This window comes from Meleagris gallopavo, chromosome 3 (assembly GCF_000146605.3).
Source record: "Meleagris gallopavo isolate NT-WF06-2002-E0010 breed Aviagen turkey brand Nicholas breeding stock chromosome 3, Turkey_5.1, whole genome shotgun sequence".
NCBI lineage: Eukaryota > Metazoa > Chordata > Aves > Galliformes > Phasianidae > Meleagris > Meleagris gallopavo.
In genome coordinates this window covers 52907349-52930147 of record NC_015013.2, presented here as the reverse complement: position 1 = coordinate 52930147, position 22799 = coordinate 52907349, and the positions used below count along the sequence as shown (strand labels likewise).

General features: G+C 37.5%; 1 protein-coding gene across 1 annotated transcript in view; it reads left to right on the top strand.

Moving 5' to 3' along the window:
- PRKDC (protein kinase, DNA-activated, catalytic subunit) overlaps positions 1-22770 on the top strand; it is a 57260-nt gene extending 34490 nt beyond the window's left edge. The window contains 24 exon segments of the mRNA XM_010708905.3: positions 792-949; positions 952-998; positions 2564-2742; positions 3579-3747; positions 4264-4329; positions 4744-4816; positions 5040-5188; positions 6138-6275; positions 6461-6580; positions 7593-7736; positions 7955-8106; positions 8656-8787; positions 10424-10535; positions 11920-12044; positions 12138-12287; positions 12673-12846; positions 13718-13816; positions 14473-14683; positions 15052-15241; positions 15582-15731; positions 15734-15781; positions 16018-16130; positions 18124-18255; positions 19399-22770. Coding sequence (XP_010707207.1) covers positions 792-949; positions 952-998; positions 2564-2742; positions 3579-3747; positions 4264-4329; positions 4744-4816; positions 5040-5188; positions 6138-6275; positions 6461-6580; positions 7593-7736; positions 7955-8106; positions 8656-8787; positions 10424-10535; positions 11920-12044; positions 12138-12287; positions 12673-12846; positions 13718-13816; positions 14473-14683; positions 15052-15241; positions 15582-15731; positions 15734-15781; positions 16018-16130; positions 18124-18255; positions 19399-19596 — 3229 coding nt within the window. The 3' untranslated portion in view covers positions 19597-22770.
- The last annotated feature ends 29 nt before the right edge of the window (positions 22771-22799 follow it).

The window sequence follows — 22799 nt, the reverse complement described above, 5'->3', positions numbered from 1 at the left end:
ACCACCCAAAGTTCAAACCCTACATCAGAATGTTGTCTGAGCGACTCCTGGAACTCTGGCATTTTGGGACTGTGACCACCACTCTGGGCAGTTCCAGGGCTTGACCACCCTCTGGTGCAGACCCTTTCCCTAACCCCCAGCTGCCCCTCCCCTGGCACAGCTCCATGCCATTCCCTCAGGCCCTGTCACTGTCACACAGAGCAGAGCTCAGCGCTGCCTCTCTGCGCCCTGTGAGGAGCTGCAGCCTCCATGAGGCCTCCCCTTAGCTCCTCTGCTCTGGGCTGAACAAACTGAGGGAGTTCAGCCATTCCTCACACACCTTCCCCTCCAGATCCTTCACCATCTTCACAGCCCTTCTTTGAACACTTTCTAATAGCTTTAAGTTTTTATGCTGTGGTGCCCAAACCTGCACACAAAGCTCAAGGTGAGGCCATACCAGTGCAGAGCGGTATCCAGAGAGGATATTACCTTTCGTCATCTTTTTCCATTTGCCTGCACCTTTTGTGTGTACCAGATGCTATTTTTTTAATTTTTTTTTTAGATTGAGGCTGACAAAGGTAGCGATGGCTCTTGTATTAAACCATCAGAGATGTACAAGCAAGTTTACCACTTCTTGCAGAGCAAGAAGCTGAGACTTGCTTTAGAGAGTTTCAAACTGATCTTGCATGTCTTGTAGGATACCTAAGTGGGTATGAAGAAAGACAATGTAATTTTAATGACAGAAGTGGTTTGAAACACAAATGGAGTCTGCTAAGAATGTGTTTTCTTCTTGTGATTTCTATCTTTTTTAGGAGCAGCACTGACAAACAAGTGGTACTGCTGGACACTGTTCACAAGATGTTCCAGAATGAAGACCTTCTTTCAAATACTGTCCGTCAAGCTTTTGTGGATCGCTCTCTCCTCACTCTCATGTCACACTGCAGCTTGGATGCTTTGAGAGAGTTTTTTGCAAGATTATAGTGCAGGCTATGGATACACTTAATTCCAGGTTTACAAAGGTATGAATTATAAATGAATTGGGAAACATAATGTTGACTGTCTTTACATACGTTTTGCTTAGGTTTGATTGAAATGCTATAGTTGAAACCACTTGCTTTCAGTTTTGCCAGTTTTCTGTATCTTGCAGAAGTTTTTCCTCATAACGTGTTTTGATTCTGTTGCTTTGAAGTTAATGCATTTGCATTTCTTCTGTGTATAGCTGATATACACAGCTGATCTGTATATGTAAAAAAAGGGATCTGAGGTACTGTCAAAACCCACTCTAACTTTTAAGTATAAAATGGTAGTCTACTAATACATTGTGAAAGAGGGGTATTAGATCTGTGTAACGAAAGCCCTTGGAGAAAGGTCTGTGCTCTTAATCACTTGCTGAAGGGTCTTGGCTACAATCAGAAGATAGATGTTTCTTTCTTGTTTCTTATCATCCATGTTAGTTAAATCCAATGATTTTTTTGTCAGTGTGTGTACTCTTGAGTACACTCTCTTCCACTTGTTATTTTTATGATGCATCTGTTTAAGAGCAGCAGCACAGTCAAGGTGCTGAAATTATCCAAATTTAGAATAGAATAGTTCAGTTGGAAAGGACCCACAAAGATACCTAGTCCAACTTCCTGACTGCTGCAGGGCTAACCAAAAGCTAAAGCATATTATTGAGGGCGTTGTCCAAATGCCTCCACAATACTGACAGACATGAGATATCAACCACCTCTCTAGGAAGCCAGTTCCAATGTTTAACCACTCCCACTGTAAAAATAAAGAAATAAAGAAATAAATTACAAATGTTCAGTTGGAATACTCCCTTGTGCAGCTTTGTGCCATTCCTTTGCATCTTGTCTTAGGTTCCCAGGAGGTATTCTAATAGTAGTCATTATAAACAAAGTTCTGGAAAGAAGACTTTAGATGGAGACTTAAACACATGTTTTCACACATGCCTCTACTGCTGTAAGTGTTGGCACTGAAGTGAAGTGCACAAAGAAACTCATAAATTCCATGGGTACATTTTTTTTGAAATGGTAGTAGTAGGGATGTGATATTTTATTTTGTCTGCTTAGCAGTTAGATATATATTTTTATCTTTGTTTCTACGTGTGTGCTTTGTTTTAAAAACAAGTTGATTCTTGTTTTTATGGGGAAGGATGTTCTGTGTTTTCAGCTCCTGTTGAGGTAAAAGAATTTAGGTATTTTCAAGTTGCACAAATGGCCATTGTTTTTCGACAGACAATTCAAACTGACAGATTTCTTTCATCACCAGGCGTTTGTCTCCTTGTGTTGTTCTTACAGGTGTGTTTTGCTTAGGATCTCTGAGACATTATTTGATAGTCTGCATATATTACTCCAATATCACTCTAATTATTTAGTCAATTGTAGTTAAGACAGTTTACTTGATAAACAGATCAACATAGTTTTAATAACTGTTTTACACAGAAACTCTGAACTTGTAAGTTATTGCTGTAGAAGATAAAAGTAATCTGAAGGCATTTAGCAGTAACTAGAGAAACCATGGACCTCCTTAGCAAGGTCAAAATCTAGGAAGTTTTTCTGAGTCTTTGCTTATTTGTTTTCAGTCCAATGAATGTGTTTTTGATACACAAATCACCAAGAAAATGGGTTATTACAAGCTGCTGGAAGTGATGTATATACGTCTTTCAAAAGAGGATGTTCACTCCAAGGACTCTAAAATTAACCAAGCTTACCGTGGCTCTGTAAGTGTAGAAGGAAATGAACTTACCAAGGCACTAATAAAGTAAGATTCTTTTTCCTTGTATTTCCTTTCGATTTCTAATTATATTTTCGGTAGATACTCTTTTAGATATGTCATGTAAAGCAGAAGTATGACTTGGTCAAGGATGAATGCAATCTGCGATGTAGCTTTTGGTTTTAAGTAGAATACTCAGTATTTAATTTATATTTGATAAACTGATCTTGAACATGGGGGTTGGAACCTGATTATCTTTAAGGTCCTTTCCAACCTGAGCTGTTCTACGATAATCTACAATCCTATGTCAGAATGACTTCTACCTCCCCTTCTTCCCAGTTGTTTTGGTTTTCTTGCTTTTCAGTATGGTTCTTTACCTTTAAACTTCAGTTTGAGTAATCTTAAACACTTAGGACAGAATCATAATGCACCTAAGAGGACTTAAAAGCTTTTTGTTTTTTTTTGTCTATGACTTGCTTAAGATTTATAGGTGCATATGGGCAAAAGATCTATTAAAAAAATTGTTATCTAAACCAGTTTTGTCTGGCTAATCCATAGCATAGCTCAGCATGCCTGTCCACTGATAAGTTGGTGAGAAAGAGCCACAAGACTTGTTTGTGTATGAGTTGAAAGATATCTTCATTTTCTATGAAAATACCCTGCCATCTCCTTGACATTAAAGATAGCAGTGGAAGTTGTCTGTGCCATTGATGAATGGTTAAATTATGATTTAATGCTAATACTGCTATAGTGATATAGATCTCTTGAAATTCTGTTGATTCTGTCTTTTGTTGGAAGGCCTCTCCTGTGCTTATTGAAGAGAAGGGATAAAAGCAACAAAGACTGGTATTTACATGTCCGTTTTTGCCTGTTCTTATTTTCAGGTTGTGCTATGATGCATTTACAGAAAACATGGCAGGGGAGAGTCAACTGCTGGAGAAGAGGAGACAGTATCACTGTGCAGCATATAATTGTGCTATTGCTGTTATTAGTTGTGTCTTCACTGAAAGTAAATTTTATCAAGGCTTTCTCTTTACAGAAAAATCAGAAAAGGTGAGAAACCATTGTTGCTGCTAGGAAGCTTTCAGAGCATGAAACATGAAGAGATGTTAGTTGATGTCAGTAAATCAAAGAATCAAACTAGAATGACAGGCAATTATATAACGAACTACCCAGTGAGGCAGTAGGAGTAGTTGACTTTCTTTCCTCTTCATGTCATTTGAATTGCTGATGAAGGCTTTGACATCTGTTGGGGGTGGGTGAAGTCGGGATAGATTTATCACTTTGCCTCCACGCTTAATCAATTTTCTAATACCCAAGAAAACATCTATGAAGTTTTCCAGTGCTTGAAATATGCATGAATAAGAGAAATCCGTTTTACAAAGTGCATTGCCAGAGCTTTAAATTCTCAAGTAATCGAGTAGCAAAATTTTCTTAAGTGTTGATCTAAAACAGAATTAGCTGTTTTTTCTGTACTTTGAACTTTTACAAGAAGCAAGAAAAATGTCAGAGCAATTGTTATTGAGTGCAGAGTTATAACTTTGTTTTCAAGTTTTCTTTGGTTTGCAGAACTTGCTGATTTTTGAAAACTTGATAGACTTGAAGCGTCAGTACATGTTTCCTGTAGAAATTGAGGTGAGTGAAAGTTCTGGGTTTTCGTATTTCTGAGGAAAAACATGAGTACATCTTTAACAGTGTACTCACTGTTGAGCTGGTTCTTAGTCACATGGGAAGCGAGAAAACAACAGACTACTCCTCAGTTTAAACTTACTTTTTTCTGAAGGAAATGTAGACATCGTATTCAGAACAAACCATTGGTGTACATAACTTCAGTATATTGTTTAGCATGCTTTAGTCTGGTTTTGAATGACTGTAGAAATAATTGATTCAGCTGTTACACAGTACCTTTAATAATCACCACTTATGGTGTGGAATTGTATTTCTAATTATATGATTTGGATCATTTTTTGACAATTTTGAGAAGTCACACTGTAAATTAAAAAAAATAAAATAGTAGTAATTTAGAAATTATTTCCTTCTATTGTTTAGGTTCCCCTGGAAAGGAAGAAAAGATACATTGCTATTAGAAAAGAAGCCAGAGAGGCATGGAATGATGGTCAGGGTATGAAATTCATTTATGAGTATGAAAAAACTTATCTTTTACCTTTCATACACTATTTATTGATGCACTGCTAATTGGCTTCTACAGTATCAGGAGCAAGTAAAAGCATTCACTGTACTTTGTCATGCAATCAATTCCCATCCACTCTCAGATTCCAGTGGTCAATAAAGGCATGTTTGTTTGTAATTGCTTTGATTAATGGTCTATTCTTTTTCCTATTTAGATGAACCCAAGTATTTAGCTTCTGCATCATACATGATGGATAGCAGTTTGAGTGAGGAAATGAGTCAGTTTGATTTTTCTACTGGAGTCCAAGGTTTTTCTTATAGCTCCCAGGATGTTACAGCTAGCAGTGCTCACTTCAGGAGAAAGGTAATTTAGTGACTTATGTGCTATGTGTAAAAATTTTAAGCTTTTTAACAATTGGGTGTTCTTACTGAGGTTGTGAAATAGAAATAATGTGTGTTATGCTGAGAAAAACAGAAGGTTCCCTGTTAGTGAAGTGGAGCAAGCTCGTTACTGAGTTTGTTCTTCAGCTGTTGCTAGTAAATGTATCAAATAACAAACTCAACCACTTATAAACTTTAAAGGTGCCTAACTTGAAGAGCCTCTGTTCTACTTGAGGATGGTTTTCTCCAGATGAGGGAGAGGGCTCAAGATGTGTTCTGTCAGTTAGTTTTTTTCCTCTCTTTTTCTCTGTACTGTAAGCTGGAGAAAAGCCATGCCCTGTCGTGGTTTTCTAAGGCTGAGTGGTACAAGCCAACAGAGTTGTTAAAAGGTGGCTTTTGACTTTGTGTGCACTCAGGAGTGGCCTGTGATGGTTCTGTTTTGCTCTTCGGCACCCATTTTCCCCATGTCTTTTAGTTTTCAAAGACACTTGTCCAAGCTGGCTTTATCAAATGCATAGAATAAATTATTGTTGTTATTATTACATAGTTATTTTGTATCTCTGTTGTGGCACCTTGTCTTTAACTATTGTTGGAAGATGTTAAGTGCTGTTCTTCCAAGTCTTCAGCTGTGAAACAAAATTGTTTCTGTGAGCTTCAGAACTCTTCCTGCTTACAGCAGTTGCCCCACCTATAATAACAGGTCGTAATGTCAGAGCAATGTGAAACTGACATCTCTAGGCACACAAAGTGAAAACAATGCACAGGTGGTGCATCCATCTGGGAGGCTTTTGAACAATGCATCTGATTTATTCCCTGTTGCGGATTGAGTGTACAGTCAAATCTGTCATACTGAAAAGATCAGAGTGACTCATGGTATTATCACAGTTTAAAAGAAAACACATTTGTATTAATCGCAGTAATTTTTTTCTCAGGAGATGTCAGAATACATGGTTTTAAATGATGAGTTGGAACTGGAGATGGATGAACTTAACCAACATGAGTGTATGGCACCAATGACCACTCTGATTAAGCATATGCAGAGGAACCAGATCACACCCAAAGTGGAAGAGGCCAGTATGAACCAAAAATTTGGCATTGTTTCGCTAGTTAAAACAACGAAGCTGTGACTGATTGAATCCCTCCATTTTGTAATTTTCATGTCTATGCCTATGTGCTGAGGTGAGGTTTTTTGGTGTGGTAAGCCTGTTTTGTTTAATAATTAAATTGATTTTTGCTTGTTTCCTTTAAATTTCAGGGCGTGGTTCCTGTAGACCTCCCTCTTTGGATGAAATTTCTGCATAGTAAGTTAGGAAATCCGTCAGTGCCATTAAATATTCGCCTCTTCATAGCAAAACTTATTGTTAATACTGAGGATGTGAGTAATTTCTTTTTTCCTATTTCTTTTCTGTTAACATAATAGCTTGTATTATCAACTGCATTGCTCTTATGTGGTAAAATATGTTATCAACTGAGACATTTGGAGGAATTCAAATTTAATGGTTTGTATGATTAAAGGGAATTTGTTCATAGCCCAAAAATCGAAGTAGTGCCAGTATTTGGAGTATAAAATAAATGAATTTTCTTCTAATAACTATTTCTAAAGGTAGAGCGTATCCATATCCATGCATCTTGTGTAAACTATAAATAATTAATTCATTGATACTGGTTAAGGGGTATTTATGGCTGATTGCCATCTTTGTAGGAATAACTACAGTGTGATTTTAATGGTCACAGATGAGTCTTCTGGAAACCCATAGAGCTAAATGATGTTCTAGTTGCAGAAAGGTATAACCTTTGTTATAACCTATGCATAAGGTATATAATGGCATGTGACTTTAAGAAAAAAAACATTCTCTAATTTTTCTACTCCTATTTCTGACACTTATTTTAAAGAATAATGTTTGAAATATTCTGAATCCAAAATACAAAACTGGATTTCAGATTTCAGGAAATCTTAACATTTACATAATGCTTCTCAGTAAATGTGTCTGAAATAGAGATTTGGAAGGGCAGGTGAGTGGCATACTTTTTCAGAGTCTATAGGGACAGATTTTCTGCATGAACTGCTCCTATAGAGCTGTATTATGGGGGCCCTACTGAAATAATTACAACTTCACATAAAGATTTGTGAAAAGTGCTTCTTTTAAGCAGAAGTGAAGAATGTAGTTAGGAAGGCCTTTCATTTTAAAGTTACTTTAAATTTGTTGGCTTTTATTTTTTTATAATTTTATTATTTTGTTATAATTTCAGACTTGGTTAAACAAAATGCTAAGAAATTGATTTAGCAGTCTCACTTTAATAATTATTGAACAGGTTATTAAATAATTGGATACTCTGTATGTTGTCCTTGATTTTTATTTATTTCATTGCTTTCTTCCTTCCCGAAGGTTTTCCGACCCTATGCAAAGCAGTGGCTTGGTCCGATGCTGCAGCTTGTTGTTTCTGGCAATAATGGAGGTGAAGGGATTCATTTTATGGTAGTGGAAATAGCAGTTACCGTTCTTTCCTGGACGAGTGTAAATACTCCCAAAGTAAGGAAATGTAAAAATTATTTTTTGCTGTTCTAATGGCTATTTGATAAATAATGAGTGAGTTTATTATTATGCACTTCCAATCATTTTCTACATCAGTCCACTGTTTCATTTAGATACTAACTTTTAAAAGCAGCTTATTTGCTTATTTGGAAAAAGCAGAATATATGTCTTTATGTTGGAGTCGCTATGTTTATTTTTGCTTCCATTCATTGTAGGGAAATATTAAGGATGAGATTTTGGCTAACAGATTGCTTGAATTCTTAATGAAGAATGCCTTTCATCAGAAACGAGCTGTGTTCAGACACAACCTGGAAATCATAAAGACAGTTATAGAGTGTTGGAAGAACTGTCTCTCCATACCTTACAGGCAAGCAGTTTGGATCTTTACTTTGTCAATATTTCAAGAGTATTAGTTGAACGTTATCAAAGCAGATAACAAGGTAAATTCAGCTGCAACTGTAAATTTTTTGTCCCTAGAATTAACAGTAAAACTTCAGAACTGAACTCTCCAAAAGTTGAAACATAATTTGTTTTAACAGAGAGAACGTGTAGAGAATTGCAACAAGCAACAAAAGCAAGAGTAATCTTTACAAAGACTTAACTTTTTGTTTGAAATATATTATTACTGAACGTTAGTACATTCTATGTAAGATTTTTGTGATCTGATGTGCTTCTGAGCTGGTGAATTTATGTAGGCTAACAATCTCTAATCTGTAAAGACCTCTTTGAAGCTAGTTTTTACTTCTGCTCTCTACTTTTGGTGGAAGATATACGCATGTGTGTATACGTGTATGTGCACTTGTTTTCTATAGAGTTTTTGTGTGTGTGAAAGAAAGTAGTTTGTCAAACGTGTGTGTGTATATGTGTGTGTATATATATATATATATACGTAAAATTACTTGTTTTTATCTATCAGCTTAATATTTGAAAAGTTTTCTAGTGAAGATCCTGATACAAAGGACAACTCAGTGGGAATTCAGCTGCTGGGAATTGTTCTGGCTAACAATTTACCTCCCTATGACCTGAAGTGTGAAATAGATCGTGTCAGGTGAGAAATGCAACACTTTGAAGAACAAATTTTCTTAAAAGCTTAAGAGAGCAACTCTTAACTTGTCAGCATAAAATATTGGAGTTACACTGTTCATTTATTGGGAACTTTTTGACCCATCATCCCTTTACTATTGTCTGTCACTGTGCTTTTTTATCTGTAAACTTGATGATACCACCTTTGTACAGGTACTAAGGAAACCAACTGGGAAATGTGCCCTCCTCAATTTGTTGCTTGTATATGGAGGTAGTTTTGTAGGTAAAGTAGCAACTAGCATCCATCTTGGCTGTACTGCCATGAAGTTGTTGAGGTGATAAAGGGGACACTACTATCAAAGCTTTAACCCTGGATATGAGAAGTGCAGACTTTAGGCTGATTGGGAACTAGTTGACAAGATGCCCTGAAGAACTGCTTTTGAAGCCATTGGGGTTTGTCAGTACTGGTCACTTTGTAAGTATCGATGTCAAAAGTTAAGCAGACAAAGCGGTACACTGACTTGGCTGAGCAAACCTACTAGAGCTTAGGTGGAAGAAAAATGTGTATGGCCACTGGAAGTCCGTGGGGCCTGATGGGATTCATCCCAGGGTATGAAAATCTGGCTGATGTCATTGTGAGACCTCTCTCAATTATTTTTCAATAACCTTGAGAACAGGATGAGGTCTCACTTGGCTGGAAGCTGACAAACATCATCACAGTTTTGAAGAAGGACAAGAAAGTCCTAGTAATTACAGGCCTGTTAGTCTTAATGCAGTGTGATGTGAGTCAGCAGTGTGACCTGGCAGCCCAAAGGGCCAACTGTACCCTGGGATGCATCTGGCCCAGCACTGCTAGTGGACAAGGGAAGGGATTTTGCCACTCTGCTCTGCGCTGTGTGGCCTCACCTCCAGCACCGGGTGTGGATTTGGGCATGTGATATGAGTAGGGCATAGAAGTTTTAGAGAGCATTTGGAGAAATGCTGCCAAGATAGTGAAGGGTCCAGAGGGCAAAGTGTGTGAGGAGTGGTTTTGGTTTGTTCAGCCCCAAGCAGGGGAGGCTGAGGTGTGGCCTCATGGTGGCTGCAGCTACTCATAGGGAGTGGAGGGTCCTCCTATACTAGTAGCACTAGTATAGGCAGCACTGAGCTCTGCTCTCTGCTGACAGCAAGAGGATCAGAGGGAACAGCATGGAGCTGTATCAAGGGAGAGTCAGGTGGGGATGAGGGAAAGGGTCTGCACCAGAGGGCAGAGAACATGGTACAGGCTGCCCAGGGCAGTGGGCACAGCTGGAGGAAAGAAATACGGTTTGAATTTTGGGTGGTCCTATGTGGAGCCAAGAGACTGAGTTGATGATTCTTGTGTATCCCTTCCAACTTGAGGTATTGTATGAATCTATGAAATGCAGAGCTAATTTATTTTGGAAAACACTGAGAAGGATGTAGGCTTTATTACAGTGAGCCCCAGGACTGCAGTTTCATGGGAATTAACAGTCAGGAACTGCCAAAGCAAGGATTTGAGACACTGTAGGTGGGAATCAGCATTGAGCCATATTGATCTCTTCTAAAAGTAGTTGCTGTGCTGTCAGACTGCTCAAAAGTTTTTTCAATGTAAAATCAAATGCTGGAGTGGTGGCTTGTAACACATCTGCTTTTTGTGCTAGGTATTTTCAGGCTCTGATCAGTAACATGGGTTTATTAAGGTATAAAGAAGTTTATGCAGCTGCAGCAGAAGTGTTGGGACTTGCTCTTCAGTATATAGCTGAGAGACAAAATGTAAGTAACTGTATTATGTGTGTGACTATTACTGTTCTTAACTATGTTTACATCTTTTATATGGCTGCTCAGTTCAGCTACAAAAATTAATGTTTTTAGAACTCAGCAGCCTTTGTCCAACAGATTGAAATGTTAACCCAAGATGAAAAATGCTTTAGATCAACTAAGAGCTGAGTTTATACCCTGTTGTTTTGGAGCTAGAGGTGGATGGGCTTTGTTCTGCTCCTGTGTTTCAGCAACACAGTTTAAAATTTTGGAGGTTCTTGTTTTTATCACTTTTTGATTAAAAAAGAAAATTAAAAGTTGGAAGCTTTGGGGCTACATTTGAACATCTGCATCTGAGGATGTTTAGTAACTGGCAAGTTTTGATGTAAGATTCAAGGCTACTATATTTAATTTTGGGCTTTTAGAGCTCTCATGGATAATGAATCCACTTATTTTCTAGAGTGTGGGTGAAATGAATGCAAACCTGTTACTCACTGAATTTTATAGCACTGGCACCAAGGGATAGTGCTTGATGTTCATAGAAATCAATTTGAGACAGATACTGGCAGTATCTCTTTACAGAACTGTTAGTTATCACAGGGAGTTCTGAAGGTAAGTAGCATCGGCAGGTTCAGAAAGAAATTAGGCAAATTTATGCACAAAAGAAGTCCACTGACTACTTTTAAAAGCAATAGACAGTGTATACTCTAAGAGCTAATGATGGATATGTACTGGGATGGATGCGAGAGAGAAAAAAAAAAAAAAAAAGATGCTGCCAGGCTTATGAACTCCTAAATAACATTCTGCAGCTGCTACTACAGAAATACCATGTTATTGGCTCGGTGGATTATTACTCCAATCCTGCAGGATATTCTTGCATTATTCCCTGCTAAATTGCATTCTGTTTGTTCTTTTACAGTTTCTAAAGCATATTTTCTAAACTGAATTCCTGCAACCTTCTCTCCTGTAGTTTTTCAAGTTGTATTAAAAGCAATGTTTTGCATAAAGTAGCAAAGATGGTTGAAATATTTTATGCTATTCAAAGCTAATTTCTTTAACACTTAGTGAAGCCTGCTGCTTCATTCACTAAATATTTTCAGTAAAAATGCCTTTTCCTTACATTCACTAGTTGGAAATCTACCATACTCAATAGTTACTATTTATATAAGCTTGTATTTCAAATTTAAGATTTTGGTTCAAAAGCAAAGAAAGGTCAGAAAGGCATTGTGAAACAGTTGTGTTTCAGCTAATCATCAATGTGCAGCAGCCATGAAGCACCGTAAGGTGAGTATGAAGCAAAGTGCAGTAGAAACAAACAGTACAGTAGCAATATTGTGTGTTGTTAATGTGGTTATGGGTTTCATGGCTGTGCCTGTCATACTGTCTTTCTAATTCTCAGATACTTGAAGATCCAGTTTATGATTGTGTCATAAAACAATTAAAACATCATCAGAACACTCAACAGGATAAGTTTATAATATGCTTGAATAAAGTTGTTAAGAATTTTCCTCCTCTTGCTGACAGGTATGTCATAATTTACATGGTGAATTCATTGTAGATCTAAAGGAATAATAGAAACTATCTTGCTTTTCTTCACGGGCTTATGTTCATGTTAAGGTTTATGAATGCAGTATTCTTTTTAATACCAAAACTTCACGGTGTGATGAAAAACTACTGTCTGGAAGTAATTATGTACCGAGCAGAGGAAATACCTGATCTCTATCTGCAGTTAAAGAGTAAAGACTTCATCCAGATCATGAAACACAGGTAAGTGGTCACATGGCTGTAAGTGTGAATAAGTAGTGTGAGCTTTTTGGTAACATTGCCTCTTATTGCCTGAGCAAATGGAATCTGAGTGTTAAGTGTAAGATAGTTAACTCAATGTGAAAAACAAACAAACAAAAAAAGCCCACCTATATAGCATTAAGGTGAAACATCAACTCCTATTCACAAGGGTGTGGATTTCATCTTCAGTATGTATTGCTTTAGTTTTATTCTTACTTCTAGGTTGAACTCAAAAGTATTTACGTGAAGCTCTTTACATGAAAGCAGATATTGGTAAAATCTGAGCTGATCTTCTCTGTGTAGCAATGAAGAGAAGAACAAGGTAATAATCTTCAATTTTTGTTTTCTCTCCCTTTCTCAACTTTAGGGATGATGAAAGGCAAAGGGTTTGTTTGGATATAATATACAAGATGCTGTCTACACTGAAACCACCAGAACTTAAAGAACTTCTTCCTGGAGTGACAGGGTTCATTTCTCACCCTTCTGTAATATGTCGACAGCGCATGTATGATATTCTGATGTGGATTTATGATAATTACAGGTATGTTTTCACTGCAGTTGTTGTCTTTCAGTGGTTTGAAAGCATCTGTTAACATTGTCTTCCAATTTCATGTCCTGCTATGTGGGATATTCTAGTTCTCAAACTAATAGCTCCAGTGAGTTGCCTCGGATCTTCTTTCATGTTGATTTGATAATTTAAACTAAGGGACAAAGACTTGGACCTGAACTTCAGTCCAGAACTAGAATACTGCATCAACACAGCACAGTGGTGTAAGAAGCGTTAGTCTGATGTGCTCACTTTTTTCCTTGTGGCAGTGTTTATAGCTGTAGTAAGAATTGTATGCTGTAGAAGTTTGACTGTAGTCAGGAGATGTATTAAGGCACTTTGGCACGATCTGGATCTGTTCAGTCTGGTGATATGAGGATGTTCTTTGCTTGACTTAGAAAACAGTGTATTCTTGAAAGAGTGTGCTGTTGTATCCTCTGTCTTGGTTGGATTCTGTTGTCTGTTTTTGCCCAAGATAACTGTTTATTGTTAGAATGGATGATTCTAGTGAAGAACAGACAGGCAATTTTACTGCAGTGTCACTTGGGGAAAGATGCCACTGTTTTTATTGTTTTTTAACCTTGCTAACTCAGCATTACTTCTGCTGGGCCTTTATAATAAAAACCTAACGACATATTTTTTAGCTTTCTGACTTTTTATTTTTCCAAATAGTGGAGAGACAAGCCACTTCTGGGAATGAAGACCTCATATTATGAAAAAAGCGTTGTCATGCCGAGTTGAGACTTTTTATATTAATAAGGGCTGTTCCTCCTTTTCTTCCACCATCCTCGTCCTCTTGTTTGGTTTTTTCTTTAATGCGTTGTTTGAGAGAAGTCACTAAGAGACGTTTTTCTCCTAATGTCAGTGATCCAGAAAGCCAAGCAGGTGATGATTCTCAGGAAGTGCATGGACTGGCAAAAGAAACCCTGCTTCAGGGTCTGATTGATGAGAATGCTGAACTGCAGTGAGTAAACAGTGTTGTAATGACTGAAATAATAAGTCCTTAAATTGCTCCTCCTTTGTTTATAATATGAGATACAATCATTAGATGTTTTAAGGTATTATAATATGAAAGTGTGACATCAAGATAATGCTACTTCCTTTTCTTGCAATGAGTTAATTTATAAAATTGTGTCCCATAGCTTCACACTGAATTATGGTGAATCACAGAACTATTCAGCAAATCTCTAAGCCATGGAGAAATTGTTTCACTGGGTTGGTCCTAATTCTGCATTAACATTCTGAAGTTTTTGAACAAGGCTCTCACTATACACAGATGCATAAATAGATTTGGTATTGAAGGATGTTGAATGTCTTTAACTTTTTTTTAGTGAAGCAGAAGATAGGAGATCTCTGTGCTTAATCACCCATAGCACTTCTTAAAAGGAAAACAATACAAATATTTATTTTTTGAGTAAACCTTTATAATATCAGTTAAATGGCATAGAGCATGGGAGATGAATGTGCAAGTCCGTGTAACTCAACGGAAGATCCATGGTTTGAAAGGTTTAATTGTTGTCGTTGTTATGTTATTGTTTTATCTAAAATTGACCTTTTTTGGAAATGTTGCATTTTCTGTTTGCAGATAAGGAATTAAGTTACTCATTCTTACTGTTACAGATTAATTGTTAGGAATTTTTGGAGTGACGAGACAAGATTACCTGCAAATATTCTTGATCGTATGCTGAAGTTGTTAAGTTCTTTATATTCTGCCAAGATTGAAACACAGTACTTGAGTCTGATCACAAATTTTCTGCTTGAAATGACCAGCAAAAGCCCAGATTATTCCAGGAAAATATTTGAGCACCCACTATCTGAATGCAAATTTCAGGTAAGTAGTAGTGTGTAACCATGTGACAAATTCCAATCCCTAATGTAGTTGCTGCTTTGACAAGAGCAGAGTGAAAACTATTGAAAGTATTTTTTGGTATTAATAGTTAACGCCTGTAGTAAGAGTGCTGGGTTATGCATGATAAATTTGTGAATCAGTCTTGAGCTAACCAGTCCAAATTTCAGCAAGCTTTTTTGCTGAGCTATGGGGAGGAATTATGTATTGTTTGGGTTTTTTTAATACCCAAGTTTTGCCCAAGTGTCTAGGATGATGATTTAGATTCTGTACTTCCATTCTCTTATCCTGTCTTTCATAGGCAAAAAGACTCCACTCTTATTGTTTTTATTAATTTTTGTGTGTGTTTATAGGACTTTGTAATTGATTCCAGTTGGCGTTATCGAAGTACCATTCTCACACCTATGTTTGTGGAGACTCAGGCTTCACAGAGTACTAACAGGAATTCATCACAAGAAAAATCCCTTTCCATTTCTGGGTCAGTAGGTGGTCGAGTGAGAGCTACCCAAAGGCAATATGAATTTACACCTACGCAAAATGTTGGTAAGTCCAGACTTGGGGCCTCTGAAATTTTGTTGCTTACTGTAAGAATGATTCCATTCTTTTCATTCCTGTTGCATGTGAATTTTTAATGCAGAAGTGTAAATGCACTTAATACTTAGTATTCAAGAGCTTTTATTTTTTAATGAGAAAAAGACTTATTCACATTTTTGTTGGTCTGATACACCTTTAATGTTCTGCCTAATGTAAAAGTGGTTCTTGCAATCTGTTCTACTTATGAGCACTGGGAGTTATATTTCTAGGGGAGGCAATTGATGTGTTTCGTTGAGGTTTACATTTGGGTTATGCTGATGTGTTACTCTTCTACTTTTTTTCTTTACAGGTGGTAGAAGTTCTTTTAATTGGCTAACTGGAAACAGCATTGACACTTTGGCGGAGTATACAGTTCCTTCTTCCTCTGAGTCTTTGTCTTCATCCATGCTGTTAGTTAACAAACGGAGTGAAAAATTTAAACCTGTGGGGCCAGATTTTGGGAAAAAAGGCTGAGTTTACCTGGAGATAAAGTGAACAGCAAAACTAAAGGTATGTAGGCCTTACAGTGCAATTTCTATATTACACGTTGGCCGTCTTTGACACTTATTTGGCTGACAGTCTTTTACCATTCTGAGGTTGAATTTTACAGATCTGGTTTCCAGGAGGGTGGGTTGATAGATGCACGAAGTATGGCAGAAAACTAGGATTGCAGTTAGAATTGCTGAATTGCTAAATGATGATAAAAAGAACTGAATCCTTAAGGTGGTGTTCCATTTTATGCCTAGGTATAGATGAACGAGCAGAAATTTTAAGACTGCGGAGGCGTTTCTTGAAGGACCAAGAGAAAGTCAGTCTGATTTATGCTAGAAAAGGTGTGGCTGAACAGAAAAGAGAAAAGGTTTGTCATTTCAATTAAGTTTAAAGCCTTGAGCCTCAGTGCCATTTACAGTCCTGTTCTTTAGAAGTAATTTTATGAAGAAAGGGTAGATGTAAGGTACTCGTTGCTACTATAAGAGCTTTAAGAGATTTTATTAAAAAATTGTGCTATTTTTGTGCTATGATCTATATGATGATACTTGACAGGAAGAAGAATAAAGCTAGATAACACTTCTGTTCTTCAATGTGCACAAAGTGATTTTACGTGATGGAATCCCTAGTAGCAAAGGGAGATATTCCCAGTAGAAGCTCTTTATGGGTGTCATCCCAAAAACTAGAAACCCTGAAGTAAGAACACTCTGCAGAAGTAGTCTAAGTAGAGAAACTTATCTATTGTCTGAAGGTAAACTCAAAAATGTGATACAGCCAATGGGTTAATGTGAGCTGCTGAGAACTTTCAATCTGAAGGAAGCTCAGTAAGTAATAAGCCTTTACTGAGTATTTATTAAGGCTTGGTACTGTATGGGTTTCTTGGTTGTTACATATTCATGATTAGTTTAAATAGACTCTAGCAGTTTTTCAAAGGTTCATGTGACTAAAATAACATGTATTGTTGTCCTAAAATTATAGCAAGTTAAGAAGAACAAAGGAACCCAGGTTTAAGAGTTAATTTTTGAGACATACTTTTAATTCTTTGCAGCTGCAGACAGCTGTGTAAATTGAACCTATGTCTGAAAGAACCACACAAACACCTATTTTTTTGTCAGTTTATTTACTTGTAGACCAAAGTTCCCCTTTCCTCCTACTCTGCAAGAGAAAGAAGCTATTAAAAAAAATGTTCACTATGGCAGTCCAAAAACAATGAAAAAAATCTGGTGTTCCACACCAAAAGGCTGGAGGAAACCATAAATGTAGCCAAGATGCCTTAAACTTTCCAAGAGATCTGTTGCACATAAACACATGCGGATCTCTGTGCGTTATTAGTTAGTACCATACCTCATAGGTCAACAGGGAAAAGGAGATCCTGAGCAAGAAAGTATTTGGAGATGGCTTTAGCAGAGCCTTAATTTCTTAATTTCTCCCAGGATATTTCTCTTGAAAGTTTTTTTTGATAATCATCCCTTTCAAGCTGTACAGAATAAGAATGATCTGAAATGGCAGCATCCAAAATGTTTAAAGAGAATTAAAAATAGTCAAGCTTTTTTTCTTTCCCTCTTCAATGTATGCATCCATCCAATGTCTGCTGGTTTAACTGATAAAGGCAGGAGTTACAAGTAAAATTCTGGGCTTTAAAATCACTGCTGATTTCCTTTATAGCCTGTCCATGCTGTGAAAAGGAAAAAAAAGAAAAAAGAAAGAGAAAGAGAGGGGTTTTGTCTATATGTATTAGTAATTCTTGTTCAATTTAATTGAATTTTGTCAAGCCTCAGCAACAGGCAAGACAGCTTTTTAATCACTAGTTTATAACAGTTTTATTATAGTTCGGTTTAAGTTTTGTTAGGAAGCAGTTCTTCCAATCATCCTCCTTCCTTTCCTTTCCTATCCCACTGTGTGAAATAAAGCAGTCACTTTAGCAACCTTGTGTTACTTTGCTCATGTTTGGCCAGGCTCTGAGAACCTTCATCTAATCGCATGGTGCGACTCAGCTTGCAGGTAGTGTAGGCAGTGTAGTAATTTACTGCACTGTAATAGCTCACTGGCTTTTAATAGTAATTATTCTCTGTTTTAAAAATAAATAAATAAACATTTCAGTACCACATGTATGCAAGCAGGAACTACAGGACATTAATAATAAAAGTAAATGGGTAAAGTAACTCTGTGGAAGAGGCTTTGGAGTTCTTAACTGATTAAGATTATTTTGCATTTAACCGTATTTCACCTCTAAAGTATTTGTTTAATAATCATGGTAGAAGCTTATAAAACACTACAAAAATACTCTTGCTTATTATGTCCTGTCCAGATACAGCACTTTCTAATTAATGACTTTTTTCTTTAACGTGAGCAATGCATTTCAGGAGATGAAATCTGAGCTGAAGATGAAGTTTGATGGCCAGGTTACTTTGTACAGAAATTACCGTGTAGGAGACCTTCCTGACATCCAGATTGAACACTCCAGCCTCATTGCCCCTCTACAGGCCCTTGCCCAGGTCTGTGTGCTTTTTCAAATGCCGTTTTTGTGTTTTGGTAGGAACAATGAGATACGGTTGGGCAGTTGCTTTCAAAATTGTTGTTTTGTTGTCAGCCACCATGATGTGCTTTCAAAGAGCCTGTTTTGAGGAACAGTGTTTCTCCTGTCCCTGGGCTGGTGCAATGATGAGAGAAGATGCCTTGTAGGTTGCCCCACCTGAGCAGTTGAACACAGAGGATCTAGGATATCAGCTGATGTTGCCTCCTGGGTTTGAGAAACAAATGGTAGTTTTTAGAGACATTATTGGGAGAGGATATCTCACTGTATAATAACAAAATTGTCATTTTTGTTCTTTCACGTGGCTGCAGTGCAGTGGTAAAAGTACAGGTGAAGTTCTGTGGATTGGACTGGACTTAGACGAGTCAGTAAAGCTGATCCAATATTCGTTTTCTTATCTGGGAATGGCAGAAACTATAAGCTGAACTTATATTTTGCAATGTTTGAGAAGTCACAGTATTCTTGATTATCTTTGTATTTAATTTCTTTTGATGGTCTCTTATTTCTGTGTGAAGGCAGGAAGTAGTGCAATCACGAGTTATCTGAACAACATTAGATCAAGAGTTAGACCAAAGTCTAGTCCTGTGATAGATCAGTGTATGGGATTATATTACATTTGCAAGTGTGTTTCTGGGTTGAAGAAGTGCCTTTAAATCTCAGATGGTACCATCTATGTGCATGTATTTCTCTCTCTCCCTAGCTCCCTCAATGTTGGGGGCTGGATTTTCTCACACATTGACACTTCTGGGGCTTTTTGTTTATTTTGTTGGCCGTAAGATGATACTGAATTTCTGATTCCTGTAGCAGTAATTGTGAATATGTGAAAACTGTAAATTTTCCCCTGACTGCCAACACTCTGGCATGAAACCTACATTGTCTTCCTGTTTATATAGAAGAATTAAGATAGAATTTGAATGTGTTGTACAGAAAGTCTGAAATAATTGCCAGTATAGAAGCTGGGCACTCCAGAGCAATTTTTCCACTCCCAAACAGCGTCTATGTAGGGGCTGGGTTTAGAGGATGGTTCGTATTTCTTAATTTACTTATTACTTTACTGTTTCACAATAAAGTTCAGTGACTAGATTGCTTTTCTTACAATTTACAGAAAGATCCAACATTTGCCAAGCAACTTTTCAGCAGTTTGTTTGCTGGAATTTTTCATGAGGTGAAAAAATCTAAAACTCTTTCTGAGAAAAAAGTCATCATCCAGAAGCTGCTGAAGGACTTCAATCATTTCCTTAGTACAAGCCTTTCTTACTTCCCACCATTCATTGCGTGCATCCAGGTAAATCTTAGTCTGTGACATGAAAGTAGCAGAATATAACGTCTCTGTCTCAGTGCGTGGTAAAACCAGTGGTACATGTTACTGAAGTTTAGGGAAAGGTGGGTGGAGGACTCCAAATATGGCCTTAGAGTGGCAGAGTAGAAGGGGAGGATCACCTCCCTTGACCTGCTGGCCACGCTCTTGTTAATGCACCCCAGGATCCCATTGGCCTTCTTAACCACGAAGGCACATGCTGCCTCATGGCCAACCTGTCCTCCACTGGGACGCCCAGGTCCTTCTCAGAGTTCCTTTCCAGCATGTTGTCCCCTAACCTGTACTGATGCATAAGGTTATTTGTCCATAGGTAGGTGCAAGACTCTATGCTTGATTTTGTTGAACCTCATAAGTGAGGTTCCTCTCCACCCATCTCTCCAACCTGTCCAGGTCTCACTGGATGGCAGCACAACCTTTCTGAATGGTGCCAACCATTCTTCCCAGCTATGCATCATCAGCAAACTTAATGAGGGTGTACTTTTACCCCTTCATCAGCTGTGAAAAAAATTGACAAGACTATGCAGATGTTGTGGTGCTGATATTTCTGTTTCTGGGTAGCAGCTGTCAGATGGATTGTTGTTAGCATCTCTTGCTTATTTTTCAGCAGCCTTTTCAATTAGGTCTTCTGAAGTAGTTGTCCAGCAGTTTTCACTAATGAGGGAAAGGCTTGTTTCTGCCAGAGACTGAGTTGGTGCATCACAGCTTCATCATTGAAAAGTAATATCATGTCTCTCTGCTTTGTTTCTGTGTGCTTCTGTGCTTCTAATGCTATGAGAGTATGCTGGCTTGGGATAGTTTGTGAACTTCATATTCAACCCCAAGTTTTAGAAATTAAAAAAGCTTGTCCAAGTGCTGTTACATAACCACTGTTGCTGCATTTAATGTTTCATATCATCTGTGTTGATCTTAGTGCTGTATCTATCAATTTATTATTATTATTATTTTTTGAGTGACAGATAGTAGTTTCCTCTTACAGAAATCTAAATACTCTGTTAGATGTCTTTCATAATACAGGAGGAATATCTAGTTCAGACTAGCTTTTCAAATAGTGACAAACTGCTTCTAAGTACTTGTATTTACACATCTGAGAAAATGTAATTTGTTGTTTACTTTCTTCTGTGCAGCTGCATAAAAGGTCAAATTCTGTGGGGATATTTCTGGGCTGTCTTCGTATTTTTTGAGCCAGCATCTCACAATAGCTATCTGTTAATATTCCCTTTTGCTATATTTCCTCATTTCCATTATTTGTGTTGAACTATGCTCCTTATTACACTCTATTAAAAAATGCTTTTGTGTGGGGCTACGTTTTTACCTGAATAGATGGAAAATCAAAATTCAAAAAATAGGTAAGTTATCAGACAAAAATGTGGACTTCATAACAGTGCCAGGGGCATCTCATTGTCATCCCTGCTGAATAAAAAAAAAAAAACAGCAGCTCAAAGGCAAGGCTCAGCTTGTGTATTTGAGCATCCTGCATTACTGTGAGAGGAAGCCTTTTTCCCAACATGGAACAAAGTTTATATTGTTGAGGAGAGAGAGCTGGGAGAGGAAAAAGGAGTGAGCACGTGGTGTGGAGGTTGCCACTTTTGTTGGCTTGGCCAGTTGGAAGCAAAGTTCCTGCTTCCTGTGTACCAACAGCTTAATAAATATTGCCTTGTGTCAGAAAGACTGCCTGCCTCACTGCGCCTTCCTTGTGGTTGTTTCACTTTTGGTCTTCTACAGGTTAAATTCCCATCACAAGAGTAACTTGATGACAAAAGGAGCTCTTTCCATCTTCGGGGATAATCCCAAAGTTGTCTGTGAGGCTCTGGGGTCAGCCTTCAGGACAGATTAAAAAGCAGCTGAAATGCTGAGAAAGAACCTAAATCTGTTCCATAATTTTATACAGACTGTGTAGAAATACCTAGCCTCTGAAGGACATGTACTTCAGCTATTAGGCTGACTTGAACGTCATTCTTCCTTATCTTGAACATATGGTGCCGAGACAGAAAACACTGTGTGAAGCAGAGAACATTCTCTCTGCTTTTAAAAGATAAGCAATGGTACAGTCACCACCTTTGAGGTGGGATGATGTCTGTAAATTGTGAGAGTATTCTCCAGATACACTGTTACATTTGCACAGTTCTTGCACTTCTCATATGCATACTTGGTAAAGGGCTTTCAGTCTTACCTTAACACAGCTATTCTTAATTTTTTAGATTGTGCAGTGCCATTGCATCCCTGATATAACCCCTAAGAGCTGGTAGAGGACGGATATATGTGTATATATATGTCTTATGTCTGAGACGTATAGTTGAAATTGCCTGAATAGCATTTGAAGCATATGCAGGCCCCTCATTGGGATCCACATGGTCTGTAACACAGGAAGCTACAAGGAGCTGTTTTTTCTCTCTTGTATTGAGCACAGATAGAATTGGCAGGAGTCTTAGCAGTGCAAAATGTGTAATGGATTTGCTTAAGCTAGATTCGTATTCTGGCGTTTTTGTGGCAGTCACCATTATGAAAGCAGTGTAGCTGAGCTGTTCTCACAGTCCCATGCTACAGTTTCTATGTAGTGATTTTTCATTCTGTTTTCTCACATATACCATCTTGCAAGAATCAAGCATTTATTTTTCTCTTACAATTCTGTGATGAAAAGTGTAAAGATGAAAGTTTTAATACCTATTCTTCCTGGTTGTAGATTTTTTTCTTTTCATTTGGTTTAAGGTATTATTGCAACTTTTTTTTAGGTTTATAGGAGGAAAAAAAAATGGGGCTCTAATAAACTGATCTGTTACTTTATTGATATATTTGTCTGTATTGGCAGTAATGATTTAAGTATTAAAAGAAACTTTGGGTAGCCAGAAAAGTTTATCCTTATAAAAGGGATATTCTGTAGTTGAACTGATCTTCAAAAGGGTAAAGATCTCAGAAATCCTATCTTTAAATCAGGCAGGACTAGATGAGCACCAATAAATGAGCCTAATGAGAATCTTCAGGATGCTAAAACAGGGTAAGTGTGTGGTTAGGAAGCATTCATCTTGGTTAATTAGACATTGGTGGGTAGCAAGAATACGCTGTGCACTATGTTAAGGAAGGATAGCAGCTGTGTAGCAGGCATTGCACTATCAGCAAAAAGAGGGAAAGATTCAGACCTTGAATGCATTCATTTCTCTCCTCTCTGCCACTTTCAGTGTGATTTTTTTTTT